General features: G+C 37.2%; 3 protein-coding genes and 2 non-coding genes across 9 annotated transcripts; 4 read left to right on the top strand and 1 right to left on the bottom strand.

Moving 5' to 3' along the window:
- Positions 1 to 362: 362 nt before the first annotated feature.
- LOC144198186 (fibroblast growth factor 20-like) lies at positions 363 to 3,917 on the bottom strand. Its single transcript, XM_077719077.1, has 3 exons — positions 3,238 to 3,917; positions 2,072 to 2,175; positions 363 to 1,235 (listed from the first exon to the last, which is right to left on the bottom strand). The coding sequence occupies exons 1-3, from the start codon at positions 3,545 to 3,547 to the stop codon at positions 990 to 992; spliced, it is 660 nt and encodes a 219-aa protein (XP_077575203.1). The 5' UTR covers positions 3,548 to 3,917; the 3' UTR covers positions 363 to 989.
- Positions 3,918 to 6,948: 3,031 nt separating this feature from the next.
- micu3a (mitochondrial calcium uptake 3a) lies at positions 6,949 to 19,220 on the top strand. Its single transcript, XM_077719079.1, has 15 exons — positions 6,949 to 7,241; positions 8,054 to 8,201; positions 8,927 to 8,958; positions 9,590 to 9,668; positions 10,684 to 10,731; positions 11,598 to 11,680; positions 11,772 to 11,843; positions 12,742 to 12,783; positions 13,065 to 13,160; positions 16,311 to 16,405; positions 16,494 to 16,665; positions 17,796 to 17,904; positions 17,983 to 18,140; positions 18,740 to 18,813; positions 18,900 to 19,220. The coding sequence occupies exons 1-14, from the start codon at positions 6,999 to 7,001 to the stop codon at positions 18,809 to 18,811; spliced, it is 1,449 nt and encodes a 482-aa protein (XP_077575205.1). The 5' UTR covers positions 6,949 to 6,998; the 3' UTR covers positions 18,812 to 18,813; positions 18,900 to 19,220.
- Positions 19,221 to 19,893: 673 nt separating this feature from the next.
- Positions 19,894 to 23,284, top strand: pold4 (DNA polymerase delta 4, accessory subunit). Of its 5 annotated transcripts, none has more exons than XM_077719089.1 (6): positions 19,894 to 20,166; positions 20,273 to 20,465; positions 21,423 to 21,535; positions 22,283 to 22,366; positions 22,476 to 22,587; positions 22,830 to 23,284. In XM_077719089.1, the coding sequence occupies exons 3-6, from the start codon at positions 21,436 to 21,438 to the stop codon at positions 22,852 to 22,854; spliced, it is 321 nt and encodes a 106-aa protein (XP_077575215.1). In that variant the 5' UTR covers positions 19,894 to 20,166; positions 20,273 to 20,465; positions 21,423 to 21,435; the 3' UTR covers positions 22,855 to 23,284. The 5 variants fall into 5 exon arrangements, with proteins under 5 accessions (XP_077575215.1, XP_077575214.1, XP_077575218.1 ...); XM_077719088.1 differs by having other exon boundaries at positions 20,258 to 20,465; XM_077719092.1 differs by having other exon boundaries at positions 19,904 to 20,166; positions 20,258 to 20,465; positions 22,286 to 22,366.
- Positions 19,940 to 20,155, top strand: LOC144198787 (small nucleolar RNA U3). Its single transcript, XR_013326786.1, has one exon. It is a non-coding gene; the product is annotated as a small nucleolar RNA U3 (small nucleolar RNA).
- On the top strand, positions 21,867 to 22,082 carry LOC144198786 (small nucleolar RNA U3). The gene has a single exon (XR_013326785.1). It is a non-coding gene; the product is annotated as a small nucleolar RNA U3 (small nucleolar RNA).
- Positions 23,285 to 23,381: the final 97 nt, after the last annotated feature.

Genomic DNA, 23,381 nt, shown 5'->3' with positions numbered 1-23,381 from the left:
TGTTTGACATTTGAATTTTACATGAATTTTAGTCACTATTTATGCCAATATTATTTTTAGGATGTATTTAATTTCATTGTTTTCAAATATAGCTTTAATAATTTCTTGCCTTCGTCCCCAAATATCAAACTTTTACTTTTAATTTAGCTTCTACATAAAAAATAGCTTGTTTTTTTAATGTCTTCAAATTTTTTGCAGTAAAAAAATGTCAGATATTCTTTTAATCATTTTTCTTATTTTGGTAGAATTTTTTCTTGAAGATTATTTAACATTATTAAAAATAAACAAAACTTAATAATCCATATTTTCCATTAGTTGTAAATAAAATAGCACACAAACCATAACACAAAGATGAAGACTTTTTATTTTTTTATTCACACCTGCAAAAATATACTTTCAAAATAAATAAATATAGGAAATAAATATACTTGTTTATCCCAAGATTGAGAGAGTCATAAATAATAAAAATCTGTTAAAGCCTAAAAAAAATCCAATCTGTGCTCGTCATTTAAACTGCAAACGGCGAAAAAACATCACAATTCCTTCACCGGGGGGGGGTCCAAAATAGTCCAAAAAAACTCCAAACAAATCTTCTAATCTTCTCTGATGGCTTCATGGCTGCTTTCCAGTGCATAAAACTTCCCCATTTTTTTTCAGTAAATCTTCCATACTTTATCGTGAGTTAAAAATTTAAGGAAATGGTTGACTTAGAAGATAGGACGCCGCATTGAAACTGAAAATATCCGCTCGTTTGTCTCAATTCGGCTTCGTTCATTTACACATGCAGATTCGGAAAATAGCAGGTAGCATGGAATTTAAAGGACGTCGGCCATCTTGGCTCCAGAACCCACTGCGTATGCCATTTAATGAGATCATAGGTAGCATAATCCCAGATGTTCCCAGTTCTTTTCTCTTAAAAAGTCCAAAAAAAGGTCCTTCTTTCCATCCCCGGTCAAAAAATGTCGTTTTAAACTTGTATGGGTTCGCTTTCAGCTCTGTCCAAGTATATCCCGGTACAGTTCTGGTACTCGGTCTGGATCTACAGGCCTCGGTAGGAAGTGTGAGAATCTCTGATGCCGCCTGGATCTGGTTCCGTCTCGTGGCGAACCGTCTTTGTTTAGAGCTACAAAGTAAAATGCTCCTTTTTCTCCGTGTCTGTAGATGTTGGATGAGTATGTGTTGTACCAGTTTTCCTCAAATTGCTCCCGGAAAATGCTTTCTGCTGATAGTTTTTGCTGTAGGTGAAAAAAAGGGGATGAAATTAGGTTAGCATCAGGCTAAAATGTGCTATGTAATTAACTCTGGAGATTTAGTTAGCGTTAAAGGAGTCCCAATTCGAATACATTAACAATGGCTGGCTCTAGAGGTGACTGTGTAGTTTGGATATAATATTTAGATTTTTTTTTAATAAATGGATTAAAAGAACTGGATTAAAAACCCTGAATATTCTGTTTTTATAGATCTAAAACAATGTTTCAGCTTTTTTTAAATATATTTTTAGACTTTACAAAAGGATTTTTGAACTAAAAACTGAAAAAATGATTAAAAAATGACAATTATTGATTTAAAAGGGGGAAAATCAGGACATTTAATATACATCTATACTCTTCGTTTTAATTTGATCCTAAAACAGAAAGTCAGCACTCATGATTTACTTTCCCGGGCCACACAAAATGACGCGGCGGGCCAGATTTGGCCCGCTGACCACCACTTTGACTCACGTGTGTTAAAGGAATCCGGATTTGAATACTTAAACAAGGGCTGGCTCTAGAGGCGACTGTGTAGCTCCCTTCAAAAAGTGCATTATGTCAACCTGGAACTAATTTCCAATGATCTTACATGATTTCACGTCTCTGGACCTCTTGGCCAATCATCTTAAAGGCTGTCTGTTAGACGAACAAAATTTTGATCACTATCTTGTCTAAAACTGTGCTGCTTCAGTGTGTAGACCAAAGATGGAAATTAGTCCTTGGCTACAATCTTACATATTTACATATCTATGTTCATTAACATGATTCTGTTCATTAATATGTGCTTTCCCATATGAAATAACTCAAACTAAAAAACTCACCGATCCATACAGTTCTCCTTTGCTGTTCATGGAGAGATAAAGTCCAGTGTCCACACCCCGGATGCTGACCAATCCGACGGCCAGACTGATAAACTCCAAAATACCTGGCCACACAGGATGACATCACATCAATATCTTTCAACCGGAACACCTCAAAGCACTCTGAGGTAAGTTAAACCAATTGGAATACTAAAAAAAGGGGAGTTTATACATCTGGAATGGCCTCTGGCACAAAGTTACATTTGGATCTCGAATGAAATGCCAGAAGAGTTACTACCTCAAAGCTACGAAATAAATCTTAAAAGCGGCTCCCTTTGATGGAAATGATAAAGCTCTTATTCATCTTTATCGCCTCCTCCTAAAAAATCTTTCAATCTATGCGCAAACAAAACCTCCCGTATACATTCTTAACATATAAAGCTTGTCTTTTTTTTATAGCTTGGAAACATACTTGCCTTTTGCTTTAGTCAAACAGTTAGTGGAGGCTATTAGTCAGCCTTATGTGATACAAATGGACCCTTATGGACGCCATTACTGGCAGAATGGCTCAATATATTGCAGCAGCTGTCGTCACAGTGGTACACTGCTTCATCTAGGCTTATTATTAGTACTATGAGATGCTATAGGGGTGGGGGGTGGATTAGTATTTAGGGTCAATGTGAAAGTTTTTTTTTTACTTATTGCTGTTTTCACTGTGCTTGTGTAGCCTGGTTGATCCAGTTTGACTCTCAATTGTCGTTGAATGGAGATATGAGTGTGAATGGTTGTTGAAGAATGGTTTGGAAGGGTAGGAAAATGGGTAGGTTTGTTTTATTGGTGTAGTACTGAAAACTTCCACTAGGAGATGATTCGGAAATTTGGATTCCAAACCTGGTTTGAGTGTCTAACCATGATGCAATGCAGTTCTGTCAAAACGGTAGTTGTTATTTTGATGACTGTCAATCAATTGCCCCAAGTTGTTGATAATATATTTTAAAAAGTTGGACATTTTAGAATTAAAGACAAATTATTATGCATGAGATACAAACTCATGAAGGAAAAACTTCCAAGTTTCAAGGAATATCGTTAAATATATGCTCAAATTAAGGACGTCACATCCAATCCAACGTAGTAAAAATTCATTTAATAGTAAAAAAAACTACTCCCAAGAAGAATACACTCCTCACCAAATCTGCTATGATCCTCCCTCGTTCCCCTCACGGATCCACCGGGGTGGATTTCCAAGTGAAAGCCGGTCCTGCAATACAACTGCCGCCGCCGGAGAATCCCCTTCAGGTGGCTGAGATCCGCCAAGCTCCGGGACAAGCGTTCCGACGACACCAGGCGCTCGTGCTCACGCTCATGCCGCACGAGTCCACCCGACGGGTTGTTGTATTCCATCGCCCCCGCCGGGGTGAGCAGCAAATGAGCGCCTCCCGCCGAGCCGAAGCTGTCCACAAATCCGTTGAAGATCCCAAGCTCGGCTGCCGCCCCCATCCCAACAAGAAGCGATTGAGTGGAGAAGCGAAAAAACAAACGAAAAAGGAGAAAAAAAAGTAAAAGTTGCAAGCGCACTGGATCAGCAGCACGCCGATCCCACGTAAGTGCGTGCACACATCTCGCTGCGAATACGCGAGTCCCGTCCCGTCCGTCTCTTGCTCGGCGATGCCGTTTATCAGCGCATCATCATCATCATCACTACCACCACCATCGCCACCATCATCATCGTCATCTTCATCATCTCGGCAGTGCGCTACATCTCCCCTGGAAACTCCTCTTTGCACATTGGAGCGCTGACTTCTTTAAAAATGCACTCAGGGCCAGAGGATAGTCTCCCCGAGTTGTCTTTTCATGCAAATGAGCCTTGATCTCCTCCTTAATGGCGTTTTTCTGCACTGCCCAGAATGCCCCCACCTTACCCCCCCCCCCCCCCCCCCAAAAAAAAAACACCCCATCTACGACTATGCATTAACACTTTCATGGCCTAAAACATGGGGTCGGACACCTATTAGACAAGAGAAAATCAATTTGCAGAACTACCTATCCTTGCAAAGCTCACGGGGGTGCTGGAGCCTATACCAGCTCACTATAGCGGGTGACACCCCGAATGGCAGGACACAAGGAGATGGAGAACCAATTCTAAGTAGTAGAAGTTTAGAGTTGCCTTCATTCATTCATTTTCTAAACCACTCATCCGCAGAAGGTTTGCAAGGGGTGCTGGAGCCCAACTCAGCTAACTAAGGCAGGTGATACCTTGAATCGGTGGCTAGCCAATCGCAGGACACAAGAAGACAAACAACCAATCATGCCTGGGAGCAATTTAAAGTGAGCTAGCATGCATGTTTTTGGCATGTAGAAGGAAACTGGAGTACCCGGAGAAAACCCACGCAAGCCCTAAATTAATGGCCAGCCAATCACAAGGCTCAAGGGGATGGGCAACCAATCAAAGAAGGAGCAATATAGTTAGCATCCATGTTTTAGGCATATAGGAAGAAACCAGAGTACCTGAAGAAAACCCACGCAAGCCCTAAATCGATGGACAGCCAATCGTAGGGCACAAGAAGACAAACAACCAATCAAACATAAAGTCAATTTACAGTCTCCAACCAGCCAGCCTAGCATGCATGTTTTGGGATAATGGGATTAAAGTGAAGTACCCGGAGAAAACCCACGCAAGCCCAAGGAGAACATGCAAACTCCAGACACTGAGGATCGACCTGAGATAGCTTTACAGTCCCATGCGTGCCCCCAGTATAGAAGTGTCTCAGGTGCAGCTACACGAAGAAGGAAAGCCCCTCTTTGCGTAATTTTGCCTGACGGCTGTTGATTTATGGCCTTCGCGTTTTATGTAAGACTTGCAGAACACTTACATGGCGCAACACACATACACACACCTGTGCAAACGACATCACTTGACTGTCAATCCGTTCATTGATCTTCGCAAGGATCTTTGAACAACCTACATCGTTAATTGTGGGCGAATCAAAGACACCAATGCTTCAAAGAATTGAAGGTCTTGTAAGACGATCTGGAAAAAACTATCTGGAGTGGGGAAATACCTGTTTTGAACTGTATGTAGACCTACTAAATATACTTAGAGTTAGAAGTGGGAGGGACTGGGATGGTTGGCAGGGATCAGTGCCAAGTTTCCTAGTTTAAATGGATTGGATAAAAATATCTAGTGTAAAAAGCCTATGGAAAGAAAAAAGACGATAGTCATATCATATGAATCGATAAAGTTAAATATCCACAAAATGATAGAAAACACAAAATAGTGTTTGATTGGATTGAAAAAAATATAAATGACTAATAAAAATGATCCTTGTTTATATTAGTTTTCCATATTTTAATTCAATTCAAAGGTTTCGGCCATAATGCACAGTAAGTTATATATAATAAAAAATAAATTAAAATCACGCACAATTCAAGCCTTTGAATTAATGTTCTTTTTAAGAAAACGGCAATTTGACTTATGCATTACGATTGACTAAATTGCTGCTAAACCAATCAACATATCGATTCAGACAGAAGTAACATTACATCCCTACTTTGCACATAATGATGATCCATTAACCTAAAACACTAACTCCTCACCTTTTCTCCACCTTTTCTATGTTGTAGAAATATATATATATATATATATTTTTTTTTTTTAAACCTCAACCCCAAGTGTTGCATTGATTTAGGTTGGCCATACACACACCAAATCAGCAACCCCCCTATCCCCCTCCCTGGGGAGCTGCATTGATAAATGACTTTAAAGTGAGATACTTTGTGCTTAGTGTGTCCATATGTGCCCCCTGTAGACACTTTGTACTCATTTTACTTCTCCAAAATGGCATTCAGTGTGTTTTTGGTTGAAATTGAAGTCGCCAAACTCGTAGTACGTATTGCGCATCCATACTTTTGCTCTACCCTGATTGATTCGTATTTTTGAGCAGAATAATAGCCCTCACCCCCCCCCCCCCCCCCCCCCCCCCCCGACACCCTGCAAAGGATCGATCGGCATCACCCCCAGGCTGATCGGATCCTGATATATTAGATATTGATCCAGTCACAATGAAGACGTCAACTACAATGGCATATTTCCACAGGAGGAGAAAATGGAAGTGTTCCCATGGTCATGTGATTCCAGGCGAGATTGCTCCGTTTACTGCTTCCTTAATGACATAGGCCAGAGTGAAACCAAGCATGTAGGGACTATTTCTGTTGGTTGGAAGCCCCCGGGGGGAAGCAGCCACCCTTGCACCCACCTACACAAAGAAATTACTGATCGAATAACTCAATAGCCTGAAGCGTTCTATTGTAGATTGCTGCGAGATTGGTTTCCCGGTGGTTTGGTGGACTTCTTTTCGATTGAAAAGTTCATCAAAACATCCCAAAGATGTAAAATAATGGAATATTTTTTCCAATTCACATAAGCTCTCAATTCCCTGACCTTTAAATTTGGACCATTGATTAAAATATGTCATTCTGTTCTTGAAAAGGCCCAAAAAATATTAATTTTTGAACGATTTTTGCCACTCAAAGTAATTTAGTTACTTTAATACTTATTTATGTATGTGACCACTTCTTAATATTCACTAGTTATGTGTTCACTACTAATTATTTACTATGTTGACTTTTTCTTTATTTGTTAATTATTTATCATGTATGTATGTATTATTATTATTATTTATTGATTATTTGTTGGGTTGTTGTTATTTCTGCACTTCCCAACTTATGTTGTTGTCTATATTTTATGTTGACTACTTATTCATTAATTCTTTATTGTGATTTTTTTTTATTGTATATTGATTTTATTAGTTTGTTGTTATTAGTGCACTTTGTAGTGAAGCTTTACATCACAGTTCATTTCAATGGAATCTCGCGATAGAGCCCCCGAATCTCGCGATAGCTTGAAGCCATCCTTCCAAATTGTGCCCGCACATCTTCCCTAACATCAGCAATGGCCGCTTTCCATCGAGTGGCTTGGTTGGCCGCTAAACTGAACCAGTCAAGAAATGTATTGGCTTCATCCCGAGCACGGAAATGCCTGACTTTCGGTCTTAGTCTGGCGACCGGTGGCGCCGTGGCACTTTATTTCTATGCGGATGAAGCTAACCGCAAAGGCTGGAGGAGGACGCCGATGGGGGCTTGCAGCTTCCACACTTTGCTGCCGTCCATCCCAGCTGTCGAAGCTAAAGAGATGGTGGGTGGGTGACCGAGACAGTTGAAAAATATGCGTGGACATCCAAGGTCTGGTTTAGCAATTATTCGGGGAGAATCCGTTCCCATATCGAATGATGTGCGGATTGGTTTTGCTCGCTGTTTTTAACTGTGCGGCGCTGGCGCTCTCCAGTCCAGCTGGTGCTGAAGTGTCAACATTAGGACTGCATTGAATTGAAATTAGTCAAGAGGGGCTGTCTGGGGGAGTGGTGTACTGGTATACGGTATACTGTTAGCGGTATACTGTAGTATAGTGTAATATAATGTACTGTAGTATAGTGTACAATACTGTTCTGTAGCATAGTGTACAATACTGTACTGCACTAGTGTACAATACTGTACTGCACTGTAGTGTACTATACTGTACTGTAGTACAGTGTACAATACTGTACTGTAGTACAGTGTACAATACTGTACTGTAGTACAGTGTACAATACTGTACTGCACTGTAGTGTACTATACTGTAGTATAGTGTACAATACTGTACTGCACTGTAGTGCACTATACTGTACTGTAGTATACTGTAATATAGTGTACAATACTGTATTGCACTGTAGTGCACTATACTGTAGTTTACTGTACTATACTATACTGTACTGTACTGCACTGTAGTGTACTAGTACTGTAGTTTACTGTACTATACTATACTGTACTGTACTATGCTATACTGTACTGTACTATGTTGTACTATACTGTACTATACTGTACTGTACTATGTTGTACTATACTGTACTGTACTATAATATGTAATACAACATACTTAAAAATACAATTTTTACTTTTGTTGATCTACAGGCACATCCAATGGAATTTGAGGAAGGAGAGGTCCACATGTCATCTCATGAGCATCGTTTCCGGATGTTTAGCTCGGTGGAGTATGATGGACAACTTTACATGACTCCGCAGAACTTCATCGAGTCAGTCACCATGAGTGAACCAAGAAGTACGTATAGTACTCTTTACAGACACACAATTATGCTTATAAATTAGAGGTTCTAACGTTCGACCTGCTGCTATTCGAGAAAAAAATACTCGCAAAAAACTACTCGCAACTTCAAATCAGTTGTTTTTGTTTAGTCTAGTCTAGTTTTGTCATGTCTTAGTTTTCGTAAGTACTTAGTCAGACACTGACTTTGACACACACAGGGCCCCCTTACTTCCACAATTCCATTTAGTACTCGCATTTACACTTTGTAGTATCTAATGAATATGTCACGCTTATCCCTTTATCACCAGTCTTACCCTCATAACACGGTATTATTTGGTTCTGAAGTGGCCCGCTGTTATTGCCATCTACACACCTGTAGGAGTGTTTACATCTGCTCTCCTCCCGACACATGATACATCTAGCCTCTCCGCCGCTGACATCCCCTAATGCCCCCCCCCCTTTGAAGTTGAATTAAGATGAACTTTGTTGTATAAAACAGAACAAAAAGTACCATGTGTTTTTACTGGAACATTCTGTCTACTACAAAGAAGAGTACGGGGCACTTTAGATGATCGCCATTGTATATACAGTGACAGTCTGTGTGTTGTGATCGTAGCGGTCACATTAAGAGGCATTTTTAGCAATACAGATGCTATCTAACAGAGCCCACCCAAGCAAACCCCGTTCTCTTATTTCTCTTCTTTTTTTTTGTGTGTGTCTTTTGTCTGGCTTCCTGGCAGTAAAGAGGCCCTGGAGGTCCCTGACCAAACAGGTGGGTGACACACTCTAAAAGTGGCTTTCTTCTTTCCTATGTGTTGTCAGTTGTTGGTTGTGTTTTACGTGTGGTGCGACGTTTGAATCTGGGATTTGTTCTTATTCTCTGTGTATGGCTGGTTAGGTCAGGTGGTCAGTTTTTTTTAAGTTTTTGCTACTTTTGTGCATGCAAAACATTTTAAATTAATGGATTTGTTAGCTGTTTTGTTTATTTTTGGATTAAATTGATCCTTATGATATATGTATATATATATATATATTTTTTTTTTTTATTATTATTATTTTTTGGAACAGGTTTAGTATTAGAACAAATAATACCATCTTATTATTTATTTGTCTATATGAGATGTTGCGTTCATCCATCATATATTTATTAGAGCACATACACTTATTTATATTGTATCCATCATTTTTATACCTTATTTTAGTAAGATTCTCCATCAAGAGTCCAAAATACCACCATTTTTTAAATTTGTACTTCTGATAAATTAAATCAGGTTAAATTAACTCAATAATTTGCTATAAATGGCATGTGAGTGTGAAAGAGAAACCACTTGGTTGCATCTTTAAGTAAATCCATCCAACATATGCCTATGAACATTTTCACAAGTAATTTTTCTATTTTTCAGGAGCTGGAGAAAATCCTATCCGATACACCGCCTGTATGGAGAGGCTCATCGAAATTATTCCGGAATCTGAAAGAAAGAGGTACAATATTTTCCCACATGGCGTACACATATGCTACAAGCTGTTTTTGAAAAATCATTTTCTGGGTAAATCAAAAAATCCAAATATCACAATTGTGCTGTTTTAATTCACCATATTGTTGACTTGACTCTGTCAAAATGTGACTCTAAAAATACCATATTTGAGTGAGTTTTAGTGCTTGCTATACCTGCCAGTGTGCGGTTGTGTGAGTCACAGTAGGTGTCTCTAATCCGAGGTTGGAAGCCTTCTAACAGCCAAACAACCTGCTGACCAAACTAAAAATAAACCACACATCTCCCCTCCTTTCTCTTATATGCTCGTTGCTATTTCTCTAAAACACAATCACTTGCAAATACACATTTGAACCTATATTTCATTTACCACACCACAAAAATAATACACTCTTCATACTAAAATGTACTCATCATTTTTTAAAGCTTATTTTCCTTTCCTACGCAATCATGACACATTTTTTTCCAATGTTTTTACATTTTAAAATGAGAGAATATTTCTAATAACCAGAATGGTCTTTTGTTTTGACATTTCTCATATTTTTTCTTGTTAAATGATATTTTTAAGTCATTTTTTAGATGAGTTAGCCTAAGTCTAGTTGTACATGTTGTCATGTTCAGCAATGCATATCCACACACACACACACACACACACACACACTTGCACACACACACACACACACACACGCATTGTGTCTTGAAATCAGTGTCCCGTAACACTCAAGCAAGTCAACCTGAACTATCTGCAAAATCAAAAAGAAAGCAAAAAGAGTGTTAATGGGCCCGAGGGATGATAGAATTCCCTTGTGCAACATTTTTTTTACAAACACACACATACACACACTTTGACATGACACAAAACATGTATTGAAATTAATGTTGCGTGGCCAAATAAATGTTATGGTAATATATTTGATTTTCTTGCAAGGAAAGATTGTGTGCCTTTTTTGTGTGTTTGTTTATAAAGCTTGTACTAACTAATTCCCTCATGGGTTTGTTGCTAGGTGTCATCTCGTATACGGAATACCTTTTCCTGCTCTGCATCTTGACAAGTGAGTCTCTTAATTACATAGTAAACAAAAGGGTGCTGTTTTCCTAAAGCAAAAATACTGCATTACTTTTTGTCATTTTAGTGCAATTCAATTTTATGTAGTTGGCAGAATGGGAACAGCAAATAAGTAAATGACATTTCATGATTAAATATGTAATGTGGGACAATCCCATTTTTTTCTGAGAGGTTCTAGTGTCGGCCTCACAGTTCTAGGGTCTTGGGTTCGATCCCAGGTGGGATCTTACTGTGTTGAGTTTGCATGTTCTACCTCCTGGCTTGTGTGGGTTTTTTCTGGGTATTGTAGTTCACTCTCAAATCCTAAAATCATGCATGTTAGGCTAATTCTATGCTAAATTAGTTATTAGTGATAGGTTATTTGTATCAATTTGGCCTGGGATTGGCTGGCCATCGATTTAGGATGTTCGAGATGTTCGCTGGGGTAGGCTCCAGCACCCCCTGCGACTCTTTTGAGGATGAGCGGCTCAGAAAATGAGTGAAGGAATACATTTCTTTGCATGTATAGGTGTATTTATCTTTCTTGATTCTATTTATTGTTGAATTTATTTAAATTAATGTATTCATTCATTAGTCGTTTTATTTCATTTTGAAAAATGAGCAACATTAATAGCAAAAATATGTTTTAATCAGAATTTATGCAGGATTTGAAGTGCCCTTTCTTGTCTGAAAATACGGTATTTTACTTGATATCATTGAAATGGGTGAATAGATGTAATTATCTTTCTATATTGTGGTTGGGTATCATTTCCGTATATTTTATTGTTCCTTTATGATGAGTATTTACGGATTAAAAATGCCCTTCAACAAACTGTTAATAAAAATCACCATGTGTGTCCTTCTCTGCTACAGAACCTCATGCTGGCTTTAAGATTGCGTTCAATATGTTTGATGCAGACGGCAACCAGATGGTGGACAAGAGGGAGTTCATGGTGGTAAGTCGCTAAAACGAAAAAAAACAAACCTTCTTTTCCGCGTAATGTCATGTAATACAGATTGTTTTTTTTACATGGCAACTCTTTCCAGCTTCAGGAGATCTTCCGCAAAAAAAATGAGAAGAAAGGGAGGAGAGGTGATGCTGAGAAATCTGCACAGTTGGTAGGTTGGCTGGAATATTGTACTTCACGTATAATAGTATTTGTGGGAAAAGATATATTGAAAAATATTACAGAGATGGGGTGAATATTATGTTGAAGTTGAGGCTCTGATTATTTGAATATGTCCAAAAAAAGTGACTTAGTTTTAGTGCAAAAGTCGCTTTTGGGTGGTTTTTAAAGTGTTGTAGTCGGACATGTGGATTCATTTTAGATATGAATTATTAAATAATGATCTTTGGGAGTATTAGGGCGAGATTGCATGCAGCCTTACGACTTATTCTTCTTGTTTATACCATGACAGTGACATCCCTATTGTGTACTAGAGCAAATGGATATACCCTTGCATAATTAGTCACTTCCCTGTGCTTCTCTGATTAATATTTTGTGTTATTAATCATGCATCCATTGGACTTTCTAGTTTTTTTCCGAGTTTTCTTCCCACATCCCCCAAATTCTACCCAAAATCCCCCCTAAATACCACTATATGTCTCCTGTTGCCCTTCCATTACCTAACCACCATTTCAGACTGCCAATACCGAGCTGGGCTCGACTCCGGCACCCCCTGCGGACCTTAATCCGTTCCGAAAAGGACTGAATAAATATCTCACAGCAAAAAAAAATATTAACTCATCACATATAAAGTAAAAATCTATAAAAAAATTTAGATAATTGACATTTTGTATGAAGATAGAGTGCCCCTTATGTGCAATTTAACTGATTTTTAATCATAGATGCACTGGAAATGACATTTCCCATTATGCAGAGTGTATCCACAACCTCTCCTCGCATGTACTAACAACATTTCTTATCTTCTCTCCTCCTTTCTTCCTGACTGCATGCTCTACCGTCCCCCCTTCGCTCTCTTTCTCTCTCCCTCATCTCTCTTCTCTACATGGTAGAGTATGCAGCTGTATGGATATCAGGTTGCCCCCATGAACAGCGTATGTATCCCCCCCCAAAAAAAATCTTTATTATTCTCACTTTAGAACCATAAAACGGCAAAATCCCTCAAATAATGACTAATCGATTCAACCGGCTAGTTGTTAGCACCCTAACAAAATATCTATGTATGACATAAGAGCAAATAGTGGTCTTTTCATGATGTTTAATGCTGAATAATACTAATTTGGAGATTTTTTAAGCACCTAAAAGTGAATGATATGCAAGTTATAGATCATTTGGGGATTTCTGAAGTAGTTACAGATCTTCACCACCCCTACAGGTGCTAAAAAAAGACAGTCAGGAGTTTGCGGCAAGGAGTTACTGGGACGTTCTCAGGCGAGGCGCCAGCCAAATCCTCTTTTCTGACCTGGCCGAGGTACACACAGCCCATATTGTTTTTCTATCATTTTATTCCTCTATTCTTAATTGTTCCTCAGTTTTTCCCATCTCCCAATTGTGCGTACTTGTTTGTGTCTTCATCTTAAACTTAAAATTCATAAGGACGCTGAATCTCATTCCAATACGGACTTCATTAGGTCCAAATATGACTCAAAATAGATTATTTTTTGGAGTTTACAATTTGGTTTTGACTCAAAATTAATGCGTCTTTATTCACAATTTAATTTCCCTTACCATATGTATTCCTTTTAGGTTTAAGCCTTCACCTAAATTAACAATTCAACACATTTATTCTCCCTCTTCCTCTGCATTCTTATTATTTCTGTTCTGTGCTGATATAATTTTTCAATATTAGATTCCACAATAGTATAAACTGGTGTTTTTTTAAATATTCAAACTCTTCTTTCTCCCTTTCTTTTACTATCAACCTACATTTGAATATATTCAAAACTGATCGTGTCCCTATCTAAACCACTCCACATTAGAATCCTTTGCTTTTAAGACATTTTTTAATATTGTCAAAGTTTAAGTCCAAAAGAAACGTGGCCAGACATTGCCATAAAACCACCTTGGAGGCGTGGCCAATGATTAATAACAGCTAAACGTAGCAAGTCGGCTAGCTGTCTAATGACAAGCTTTGGGTCGCCGCGGAAGCTAGGGTGACGCTAATGACAGTGGATGGGGTCTCTGGCCTTGTATTTACTCCCGGGGGTCTTTCATCTGCTTGGGTGTCAGTCAGATGGACACAGCACACACTAGCGGGAAAAGCTAGAAAATGGCTGCCAACTTGGAAATGCAAAACTCACATAGGGCGCACTTAATGTCTAAACATTTTTTCATAGTGGGCAGTGCGCCCAATCATTTGGTGCGCCTTGTGTATGCTCTAAATTCTAGATTGTGTAGATGTTGCTGTTTGACGCTGATAGGTTGACTGTTTGGGTTCATTGCTTGTTGACGTGCTATGTTTATATAGTGAAAATGGTGACGATCCGGATTAGAGTGGAAATGGGTGAAACTATATCGGTTTTGCAAAATTTAAACAGACTTGAAACGAATCTTGTACAAGTCGTTGTACGTACACAATTTGAAATTATTAAAAAAATGTATTGGGGAAAGTTGACTAAGTATGATTTGATTTTAAAAACCCAATCTTTTTAATCCAATTCCGATCCTATATAAACAGGATCAGATCTGGGACATCTCTAGAAAATCCTTCAAATCATAGATTCCACTTGAGATAAGACGTAAAAGTGTGACAAAGGTCAGCTCAGAGGTCAGTCGACAACCAATGTTAGGGTACAAAGTGGCTCGGTACAAAAAACTAGATCGGGAAGCGCTTTTTGGGCAAAATAAAGAAGCTGTTTGTATTTAAAGAAGCAAGTGTTTACACAACAGATTAGTCCAGCTCTTTGCTTTTGTGTAGCGATAGAGACTCTTACTGACAACTAGAAGGAGGAGAAAGAGAGGAAATAGGGGTAAACTGAGAACATGGGAAGGAAAAGGTGGGGTGCCCTTTAAAAGGGGGTACTACCATGGACTGCTCCTCCCAGGAATGAGTCATTTTTTGGGGGGATGAACTGTGTATGGTTTTCTGTTTATATTCGTAAATGATTGATTTTTGCATTTGACTTTATGATATTTTGGGAGTAATTATATATCTTTTTTCTTGTGCAAGTGAAGTTGAGTTCTTGAGTGAGTTTTGCATTTTCTACCCTTTGTGGGTGGGTTTTCTCCGGGTATTTAGAATGAAGGCAAAATGTAGTTTATTGTTCACATCATATTCAATCAAATTAATAACAACAGAGATGTTAATTTATAATAATTTATTAAAAAAAAATATCAAAAAATAAGGAAAAAAATCATATTTTAAGTATGAAAGCAAGTAAAAACATGTTTTTTTTGGTTGTTTTTTTAAATTTGGGTTTTTGTAGGGCCTGAAAATTGTACTCGTTTTTACTTGTTCTTTTTGTGCTTTTTGCTGGGTTTTAGGATTTTAATCTTGAGGTAGAAATGCATTCGACATTTTGGTGCAAATGATGATTGGATTGGCCTAAATGCTCCTCCTATTTTTTGGGGGAAACCTGAACGCTTATCTTCTGCATACCGCAAAGCATGCTCATAAAAAAAACACGTTTTGGCAGCGATGAGCATGGCCGTCACTGAAAATTATTGTTGACGTCTCCCTTTTCTGCCTTGGACGACTATTTACTTTGTTGGAACTGATCTGGGGAGGAACTTTTAGCAACCATCAGTTTTTGAACATTTTTTAAACATTCTAAGGATGAGTTAATTCAAAAAAAGTCAACACAAGTATGATAAAAAATGGGTTAATAAAGTCTATAAAGTAGCTCCAATAGCACAATAACAATTAATATTAGTTGACAATTAGATATCTTTACATTTGAGCAATAATATGAATTTTTCTGATAATACTGGATAGTTTTATGTTGCAGCACTACTTGATTTATTTAGCTTTTTTTAGCAAGTCCGACTAATGTGAGGCTATTAAACAGATTAAGGTAGGGGGTGACGTTCCAATCTAAATCAGGTATCCCGTTAATATCTTGATTTTTGATTTTATGGACATTTTATTGAATTTTACAGGCAGAAAAATGCATGGGTTGGTGTCTAGCTTGCTTGATTGCATCTTTTACCCGAACCACTTCAAATTTGTTTCTCCTATCTTGTCCTTTTTCTTCCTATCTGATGCATGTTTTGGGTGAAAATTTAGCATGACTGATTAGATCGAATCTGTGCAATAATGTCTTGATTGCTGCACCGTTTTGTTTTGTTTTAAAATGCCGATTGGTTGGAGAAGCTTGGCATTTATTTGCATAATGTGGTTTTTAACCCGTTTTTTTTTTGTATCTGCTGTTTCTCAATATGCATTGTTGTGGTTTTGGTTCTCTGATTTCCACTTTTTTTGTCAAGAACTGTTAAAATTGTCTTATTTTTAGTTTGGTGCACTGAACACTTTAAGATAGCTTGAGTTTAGTTTTATTTTAAAGTTGGGGATCTTTTTTTGTTTGATATTGAGAAACGGTCAGTGTTTTTTGAACCAAAATGTGTTTTTTTTTGGAGTGAGCATCTGACTTTTCCCTTTATTTTCCTTTTCTTTAAACTTCAGCGTACTGATGAGACTTTAACCATCGACACCACCCTTCTGGTCCATTTCTTTGGAAAAAAAGGAAAGGCTGAGCTGACTTTTGATGACTTTTACAGGTATTATTCAAAATCTTTTCAAGTTTTATGAGCAGGAGTATTAAAATACAGAATAAAAGGGAGTTTTTTTCTTTTCTTTTCTTTTCAGGTTCATGGACAACCTCCAAACGGAGGTGCTGGAGATTGAATTTCTGACTTATTCCAAAGGAATGGCCACAATCAGCGAAGAGGACTTTGCCAAGATCCTCTTGCGCTTCACCAACGTGGAAAACATTGGCGCTTATTTGGAAAATGTCAGACACAGCATACCCGATGAAAAGGTACACAAGTCACTCGCTTTGCCCCCAAAAAAGTCATTTGCTATATATTTTTTTAATTGAAATGTAGGACTAGAATTTTAATCGTTTTTGCGGTGATGTGTTTTAGTTCTTCTGATTGCTGTTTTATGCTATGAATATGTCTATTAGTATTACTTGATGCCAAATGTTTAATAGTTTTAATTATATGCTGGGAAGGTTATATTTATTCACTTTTTTTACTTAATATAGTAATTTGGATTTTTATATATGTATATATGTATGTATATATGTGCATATATGTATATATGTATATATATGTATATATGTATGTATATATATGTATGTATATATGTATATATGTATATGTATATATACATACATATATATACATATATATACATACATATATATACACATATATATACATATATACACATATATACATATATACATACATATATACATATATATACACATATATATATACATATATACATACATATATATACATACATATATACACATATATAATCTATAAATACTGTGTTTTTGTTACAATATTGCAGAAGAAAAAACACCACAAGCCTACCTTGTGTATTTGGTGTTACCAAAAAAAAAATCAATGACAGTGCCGTAGTAGTTTTTTTTTTACCATTTCAATTGATGTTTGGGTCCACATTTTATTTTAAAACCCATGTGTTTGATGTATTCTTCTACTGTGGGTGCTCCTGCCTCGCAGTCATGAAGAGCACCTGACATTTCCCACCACCATTTCTGCCTCGGGCTGTCGTCGCTCTCCACAGTTCAACGCACCGCTTCCTCACTCGACCACACACACATTACAAACACACACACACACACACACACACACAAGGGCATGTGCACGTGTCATTCTTTTCATACTCGATCAACTCTATACAACCATTAGTCTGCTGGCATATGTTTAAAGATGGCAGAAGACAAATTGATATTTGTATTCCTTCCACCCAATTAATAAATGCGTTTATTTTCCGATCATAATCCTATTCATCAACAGTAAACATGCCATCTTTTTTTTGGTGTAGCTCATTCCTAACACTTGTTTTGTTTATAATAGTGATTTAAATTTAATTACCAATCATTTTACATGCAATTTTGTTTGTGTATTTCAGGGAATTACTTTTGACGAATTCCGCTCCTTTTTCCAATTTCTCAACAACCTGGAGGATTTCGCCATTGCCATGCAGATGTACAATTTTGCTTCTCGCTCCATTGGACAAGGTTAGGGGGTGACAGATCTCTTTCTGCTATGTGTATATTGAAAAACTCATCATATTTATGTTTTTTGGGCCCTGCCAGATGAGTTTGCCAGGGCCGTATATGTGGCCACGGGTCTCAAACTGACGCACCACTTGGTCAATACCATCTTCAAGATCTTTGACGTGGATCACGACGATCAACTCTCTTACAAGGAGTTCATCGGCATCATGAAGGACAGGCTCCACCGAGGCGCCAGGGTGAGGAAGTGTATCTAACCAAAACTGTAGCTCATGTGTCAAAGTGGCGGCCCGGGGGTCAAATCTGACTAAATATTATAGGCCCACGTGAAATCAAGTTGACGTTAAAGCGGCCCGTGAACCAACCCGAGTCGCCATCTTCTATCTGTCAATATGAGTATCTTATGAGTGTCTTTATGTGCCCTGTTTTTGGCTGGCGACCAGTTCAGGGTCCCAAAAATCAACTGGGAAAAACTCCAGCACACCTGCAATCAGAGTGAAGGTGCAGCTCAGTTAAAAGAATTGCAGTTCTTATTACTAGAACATGGTGAAAGGGGTGGGGAATTTTTCAGGCTGTTTGATCTTGGCAGCTTGGAAGAAAAAAAGAATGCTGTCAAAACTGTTTCATTACTGCAAGTGGTGAAAAAGTAAAAAATATGGAAAGCACCTCATGTGATGTGATGGCTTCAGGGGAAGAAACACTGCCCTCCTGTGGTGATTTGTAGTCACTGTTTGTCGGCAACGCTCCAAAAAATAGTAATGTTTAGCATTTGTGTGATTGGAATTTCCTACTCATTCATCACCCACCATTTTTCTTTCCTATGTCATGATCTTTTCAGGGTTACAAGGCAATGGAGAGAGCTGTCTCTTTTAGAACTTGTCTGAAAAGAGAGCTGGCAAGCAGCAGATAAACGTAAGCAATACCTTTACTATTTCCATATTTCAATTTTCCATTTTAGAATCAGAGCACTTTTCAAATATGCTCCTTTTTGTGTGCAGATGCCACAACTTTTCCTGCTGTCTTTTCAATAAGACTTGAAGGATGGTTACTGGACATAACATGCATTTTTTAATTCAAGTCTATGTACTACAAGATACAAAAATGTTCTACTAAATTATTTCAATACAAGAAAATATAATCACATCCACTACAATGTATACACAAAAGAGCATAGTACCCATAAATGCAATGAATATTATTGATATTGGATATGGGGAACTGTATTTATGTTACATGTACTACTATTAGTTAATGTATGCTGTTGTAATATGCTCGTCCAATATTTATTCATATAATAAAGGGTCAGCATCTTCACGTAATATACTGAATTTTGTTACATTATTTTAGCCCTTTCGCAGGCTGACGTGCTAACCACTCATGCCGCCTCTAGGCATAAAAAATAGAATACATGTATATGTATGTAATAATATTTTTTGCTAAATAGTGCTCCCAAGTGTTACAAATGCCAATTGCAAGACAGGCACCAAATATACGGTTTTACATAATTTATATTTATATTCACTTCGGATTTTTTATTCTCGTAATAATGTACTGTGTTATTTTTTTTAATCGTAAAGATTTTTCATTGAAATGTTTTAGTAATTTCATAAATGACCATTTAGGGACCGTTTATTTTAGTAGTTTCCAGTCGGACGCTAAAACGGACGCACTGGTATTGCGTTTTTCTCTAAAAATAGGCAAAAAGTTAAACTAAAGTATTCACAGATTAATTGTGATGTTTTATATACTTTGTGATAATCATACACTGCTTCAATCTTTAAATAAGTGATATCTTCTTTAAACAATCGAGTCCCCCCAACACAGGCCGCAAAGGATTATGGGTCCTATGATTTTGTAATATTATTTAACGATTACAATGGTAAAACAAGCAAATTATTACGCTTTACATAATTGTGTTGTTTTTTACATTCATATAAATCGTAAAATGATGTTTAAAAAAAATGTCAATTTATATGCGCCCCCTAGGTGAAAAGAGCATTCAGGCAGATGACTTGGCGTCGGCAACCAATGGAAAGTTAAGACTATACTTTCAGGGATCATTTCTATAGTTCTTGACTTGTGAAATGTGTTTCAAAAGTGTTTGGTCTCGCTAATCACGATGATGAGTTGTGATGTTCCTTCCTGAGCGCGAAGTTGATTTCGAATAATGACTCCGGTCATCGGTTCGAATTCGTTGATGAACGTTCGGAGCTTCTTTACGGAGCACCGACGGGAGGAACATGTTCAGAGTGATTATCGGATAATGTAAAGATAAAATGACCCGTTCTATACCAAATTAACTTATTGTGAATCTGTCAAATTCGCGTGATAATAAATGGTAATTGTCTTATTTAAGTCTGTACTTTATCAGACGCTACAGGTTCTATAAAGCACGGACAAACCCGGCCCAAAGACAGCTTTTTCCAACAGCAATCAGGATTCTGAACCTGCAGCAACACGAGAGGTGACGACAACACAAATCCTTTCCATGAAATTAAGTCGCAGTGAACTAATAGGAAGGTCGTTTGGCGTGAATCTGCCTTCTACAGGCTGACTGAGGGAGGGTAAGTAAGAAGACGGTGAGAGGTATTCTCTAAAAATAAATGTATGCCCAAATAGGACCATGCTTGTAAAGTTACAGTGTATCTATGCTATTTTAATGACTCGCTCAATTACCAAACTAAAGGTCTCTGGCAAAAAGCGAGACTCCGAAGTTAATACTATTTTGAAAGGACCGACCGGATCTTACACATCACCTTTCTTAGCATCGACTCTTGGCCAAGTGTTGTCTTCCTGTTGGCCAAATTATCCGCCACGACACAGTTTGCTTTTGTTTGTTTTCTTTCTTTGTTTTAAAATTAATAACCAAACATCCGGTTGGACAAACCAAGTTTGAAAAGACATTCTAGGTAAATATAGAATGCGTGAGTTTTATTAACTAATTTTTTGGTAAATCGACGAAAATTACCGTACATTTCTGATCGGTTCTTTCAGGAAGTACACTTATCCCTACAAGGCCATTTAAACATACATCTTTTATATGGTGAAGTATCATATTAATATTAGAAATATAAACTTTTGAGGAATATATTTTGCTTTGGAAAATACGTCACAATGCACCCAATTTAACTACCGAAGTACTCATAACAGAATGCCATATCATCATAAATTATATCATACAATAACATTAGATGTGATAAATGACGTTCTAGTGCTAATATGTCAATTATTGCATATTTAATAAGACACTTCTGACGATTCTTGATCACGTGTTAGCATAATGGTTGGTTGTTCAGTTCTGTTTACAAATGTAATATTTTCATGCATAAATGTAGCTATGTAACTGGGAATGTGTATATTAATAGAGTGTAGTATTGTGTTAAGTATACTTTTTGTTTACTATGTTTACATTCAATTTTGTACTGTTCCAAGTAATTGATAATTGACCAGAATGATAAAATATGATTGTGACTCAAGTTGAATAAGGATATTGTTTAACCACCCCAATAATTATATTTCAGATAATAAATCAAAATGCCCACTAAGGACGGACTTATAACTTCTTCATTCAAGGTGGTGAAGAAAACCAAACATGTAGTAAAGCGAGATGAGAAGTCTCCTTCTCCAACACAAGGTTTGTGTACTTGTAAACTGCATGGAAACAACACAAACATTTCTAAATCCACCCAAAGTCACCTGGGATAGACTCCAGCACCCCCACAACGTTGACAATTATTTAGTTAATTGAACATCCTGCAAAGCATTGTGGGTCATGTGAACTGACATTTTAATTTCATAAATGCGATGGTGAAGTGCCCTATTTACTATTTTTACTGAGTTGGCGTCAATATTTTTTACGAACTGAATCATGTCAAGAAGTTTGATTAAATGTCAATGTAACCACGCCTTCTAGGTGAAGATAGTATCCATGCCGCTTACCTCACGTTTTTGACAATTGTTTAGGCAAGACTATACTTTCAGGGATCATTTCTATAGTTCTTAACTTGAGAAATGTGTTTCAAAAGTGATTGGTCTCGCTAACCACGATGAAGAGTTGTGATATTCCTTCCTGAGCGTGAAGCTGAGTTTGAATAATGATTACGATCATAAGTTTGAATTCATTGATGAACGTTCGGAGCTTCTTTGTGGAGCATCGACGGGAGGAATATGATCAGAGTGGTTTTTGGATAATGTAAAAGAATGCATTTAAATGTTATTATAATTTGAAATCACTAAATTACTTGCTAATCCTGTCCCAGATTATTTTTAAGGGGAATTCTATGATCTTTTGTTAACAATTCTGTCATTGATACTTTCAAGTATCCATATTTCAAAACTGGCTGATATATTAAAAAAATAATAAATCCTCTGTGAATGATAGCAGATGCTGAAATTTCATCACTAAATCAAGATCAAGAAAAACTGCGACAGTTTGACCTGGACTGGAAATTTGGCCCTTGTACAGGTAATGTCAATTTATTTTTTAATGCTGTGATTAATTTGGTTTACTATATAGTAGTACTCTGGTGGGAGGGATTTTTTGCTAACATGTAAGTTAACTATTCTGCATTTAGGAATCAGCCGTCTCCAGAGATGGGAAAGGGCAAAACTTCACGGTTTGAATCCACCTGAGGACATCCGAGACTTGCTGCTGCTAAAACAGGATGGCCAAGACTATAATTTAAGGTAAACCAACCACACATTTGTACAGTTGCGAGCTCAGAAAATCACTATGAACATGAATCGATTTTTTTCAAGTGTCATGTCAGACAATTTGCATTTCCACACTGCCATAAGCTTTTGAGAAAATGTATATACGTAATGTAAAATATATAAAAGCGCTTCCGTTAAAATTGGAGAACACTAAGTTGTCCCCATGGTTTCCAAATAATACCTCTCAATTGCAACAATTTTATTTTGTCTTTCAGTTTATGGAGTGAACATCCTCTTTGATGAATCAAGAAGAAAATCTGAGGATTTTAAAAGGTATATTAGCTACAGTCGCTAATGGACACAACAATAACTACAGTTTCTATGACATGGCTACTTAGCTTTGCAATAGAAATTTGTTATATGTGATGAGTAATTATGTATGTGCTTATTTTTTAGTAGGTAGAAAATAATGATTTTTTTTTTTTACCTTTGTGGAATGCTTATTGTTTGGGTTTGGTCTAGTAATTGGGTCTGTGTCTTGTAATTAGCAGTTTATGTTAGCATTGTGACCTGTTTATTGCCTTGTATGCGTATTGATTATTTAACTACGTTGGGTTTAGCAATATTGTCCTTAGCACAATCTTTGTTCATGTGCTCCAAGTCTTTGGTTTTTAAGTGATTGGATTTTTAAGAGGTTTTTGTTAGAAAAAAATACACTGATTGATACAGACTCCTGCTTGCCTAGGTATGTTTTTCCTCTTTTCCGGGGTCTGTATGGTGTCGAATTCTAGACCAGTCCATATTTATGACCTGAAAAAAAAGTGTGC

The sequence above is a fragment of the Stigmatopora nigra genome, chromosome 6 (assembly GCF_051989575.1).
Source record: "Stigmatopora nigra isolate UIUO_SnigA chromosome 6, RoL_Snig_1.1, whole genome shotgun sequence".
Lineage (NCBI taxonomy): Eukaryota > Metazoa > Chordata > Actinopteri > Syngnathiformes > Syngnathidae > Stigmatopora > Stigmatopora nigra.
This window is presented reverse-complemented; position numbering and strand designations above follow the sequence as displayed.

Coding starts and splice junctions, on each gene's coding strand:
- LOC144198186 (XM_077719077.1), bottom strand. CDS start 3,547: ATGGGGGCGGCAGCCGAGCTTGGGATCTTCAACGGATTTGTGGACAGC. Junction 2,176..3,237: donor GGAGGATCATAGCAGATTTG/GTGAGGAGTGTA, acceptor CTGTGTGGCCAG/GTATTTTGGAGTTTATCAGT. Junction 1,236..2,071: donor AAGGAGAACTGTATGGATCG/GTGAGTTTTTTA, acceptor TTTCACCTACAG/CAAAAACTATCAGCAGAAAG.
- micu3a (XM_077719079.1), top strand. CDS start 6,999: ATGGCCGCTTTCCATCGAGTGGCTTGGTTGGCCGCTAAACTGAACCAG. Junction 10,732..11,597: donor CCTGCTCTGCATCTTGACAA/GTGAGTCTCTTA, acceptor TCTCTGCTACAG/AACCTCATGCTGGCTTTAAG. Junction 16,666..17,795: donor ACAGCATACCCGATGAAAAG/GTACACAAGTCA, acceptor TGTGTATTTCAG/GGAATTACTTTTGACGAATT.
- pold4 (XM_077719089.1), top strand. CDS start 21,436: ATGCCCACTAAGGACGGACTTATAACTTCTTCATTCAAGGTGGTGAAG. Junction 21,536..22,282: donor GTCTCCTTCTCCAACACAAG/GTTTGTGTACTT, acceptor TGTGAATGATAG/CAGATGCTGAAATTTCATCA. Junction 22,588..22,829: donor GGCCAAGACTATAATTTAAG/GTAAACCAACCA, acceptor TTTGTCTTTCAG/TTTATGGAGTGAACATCCTC.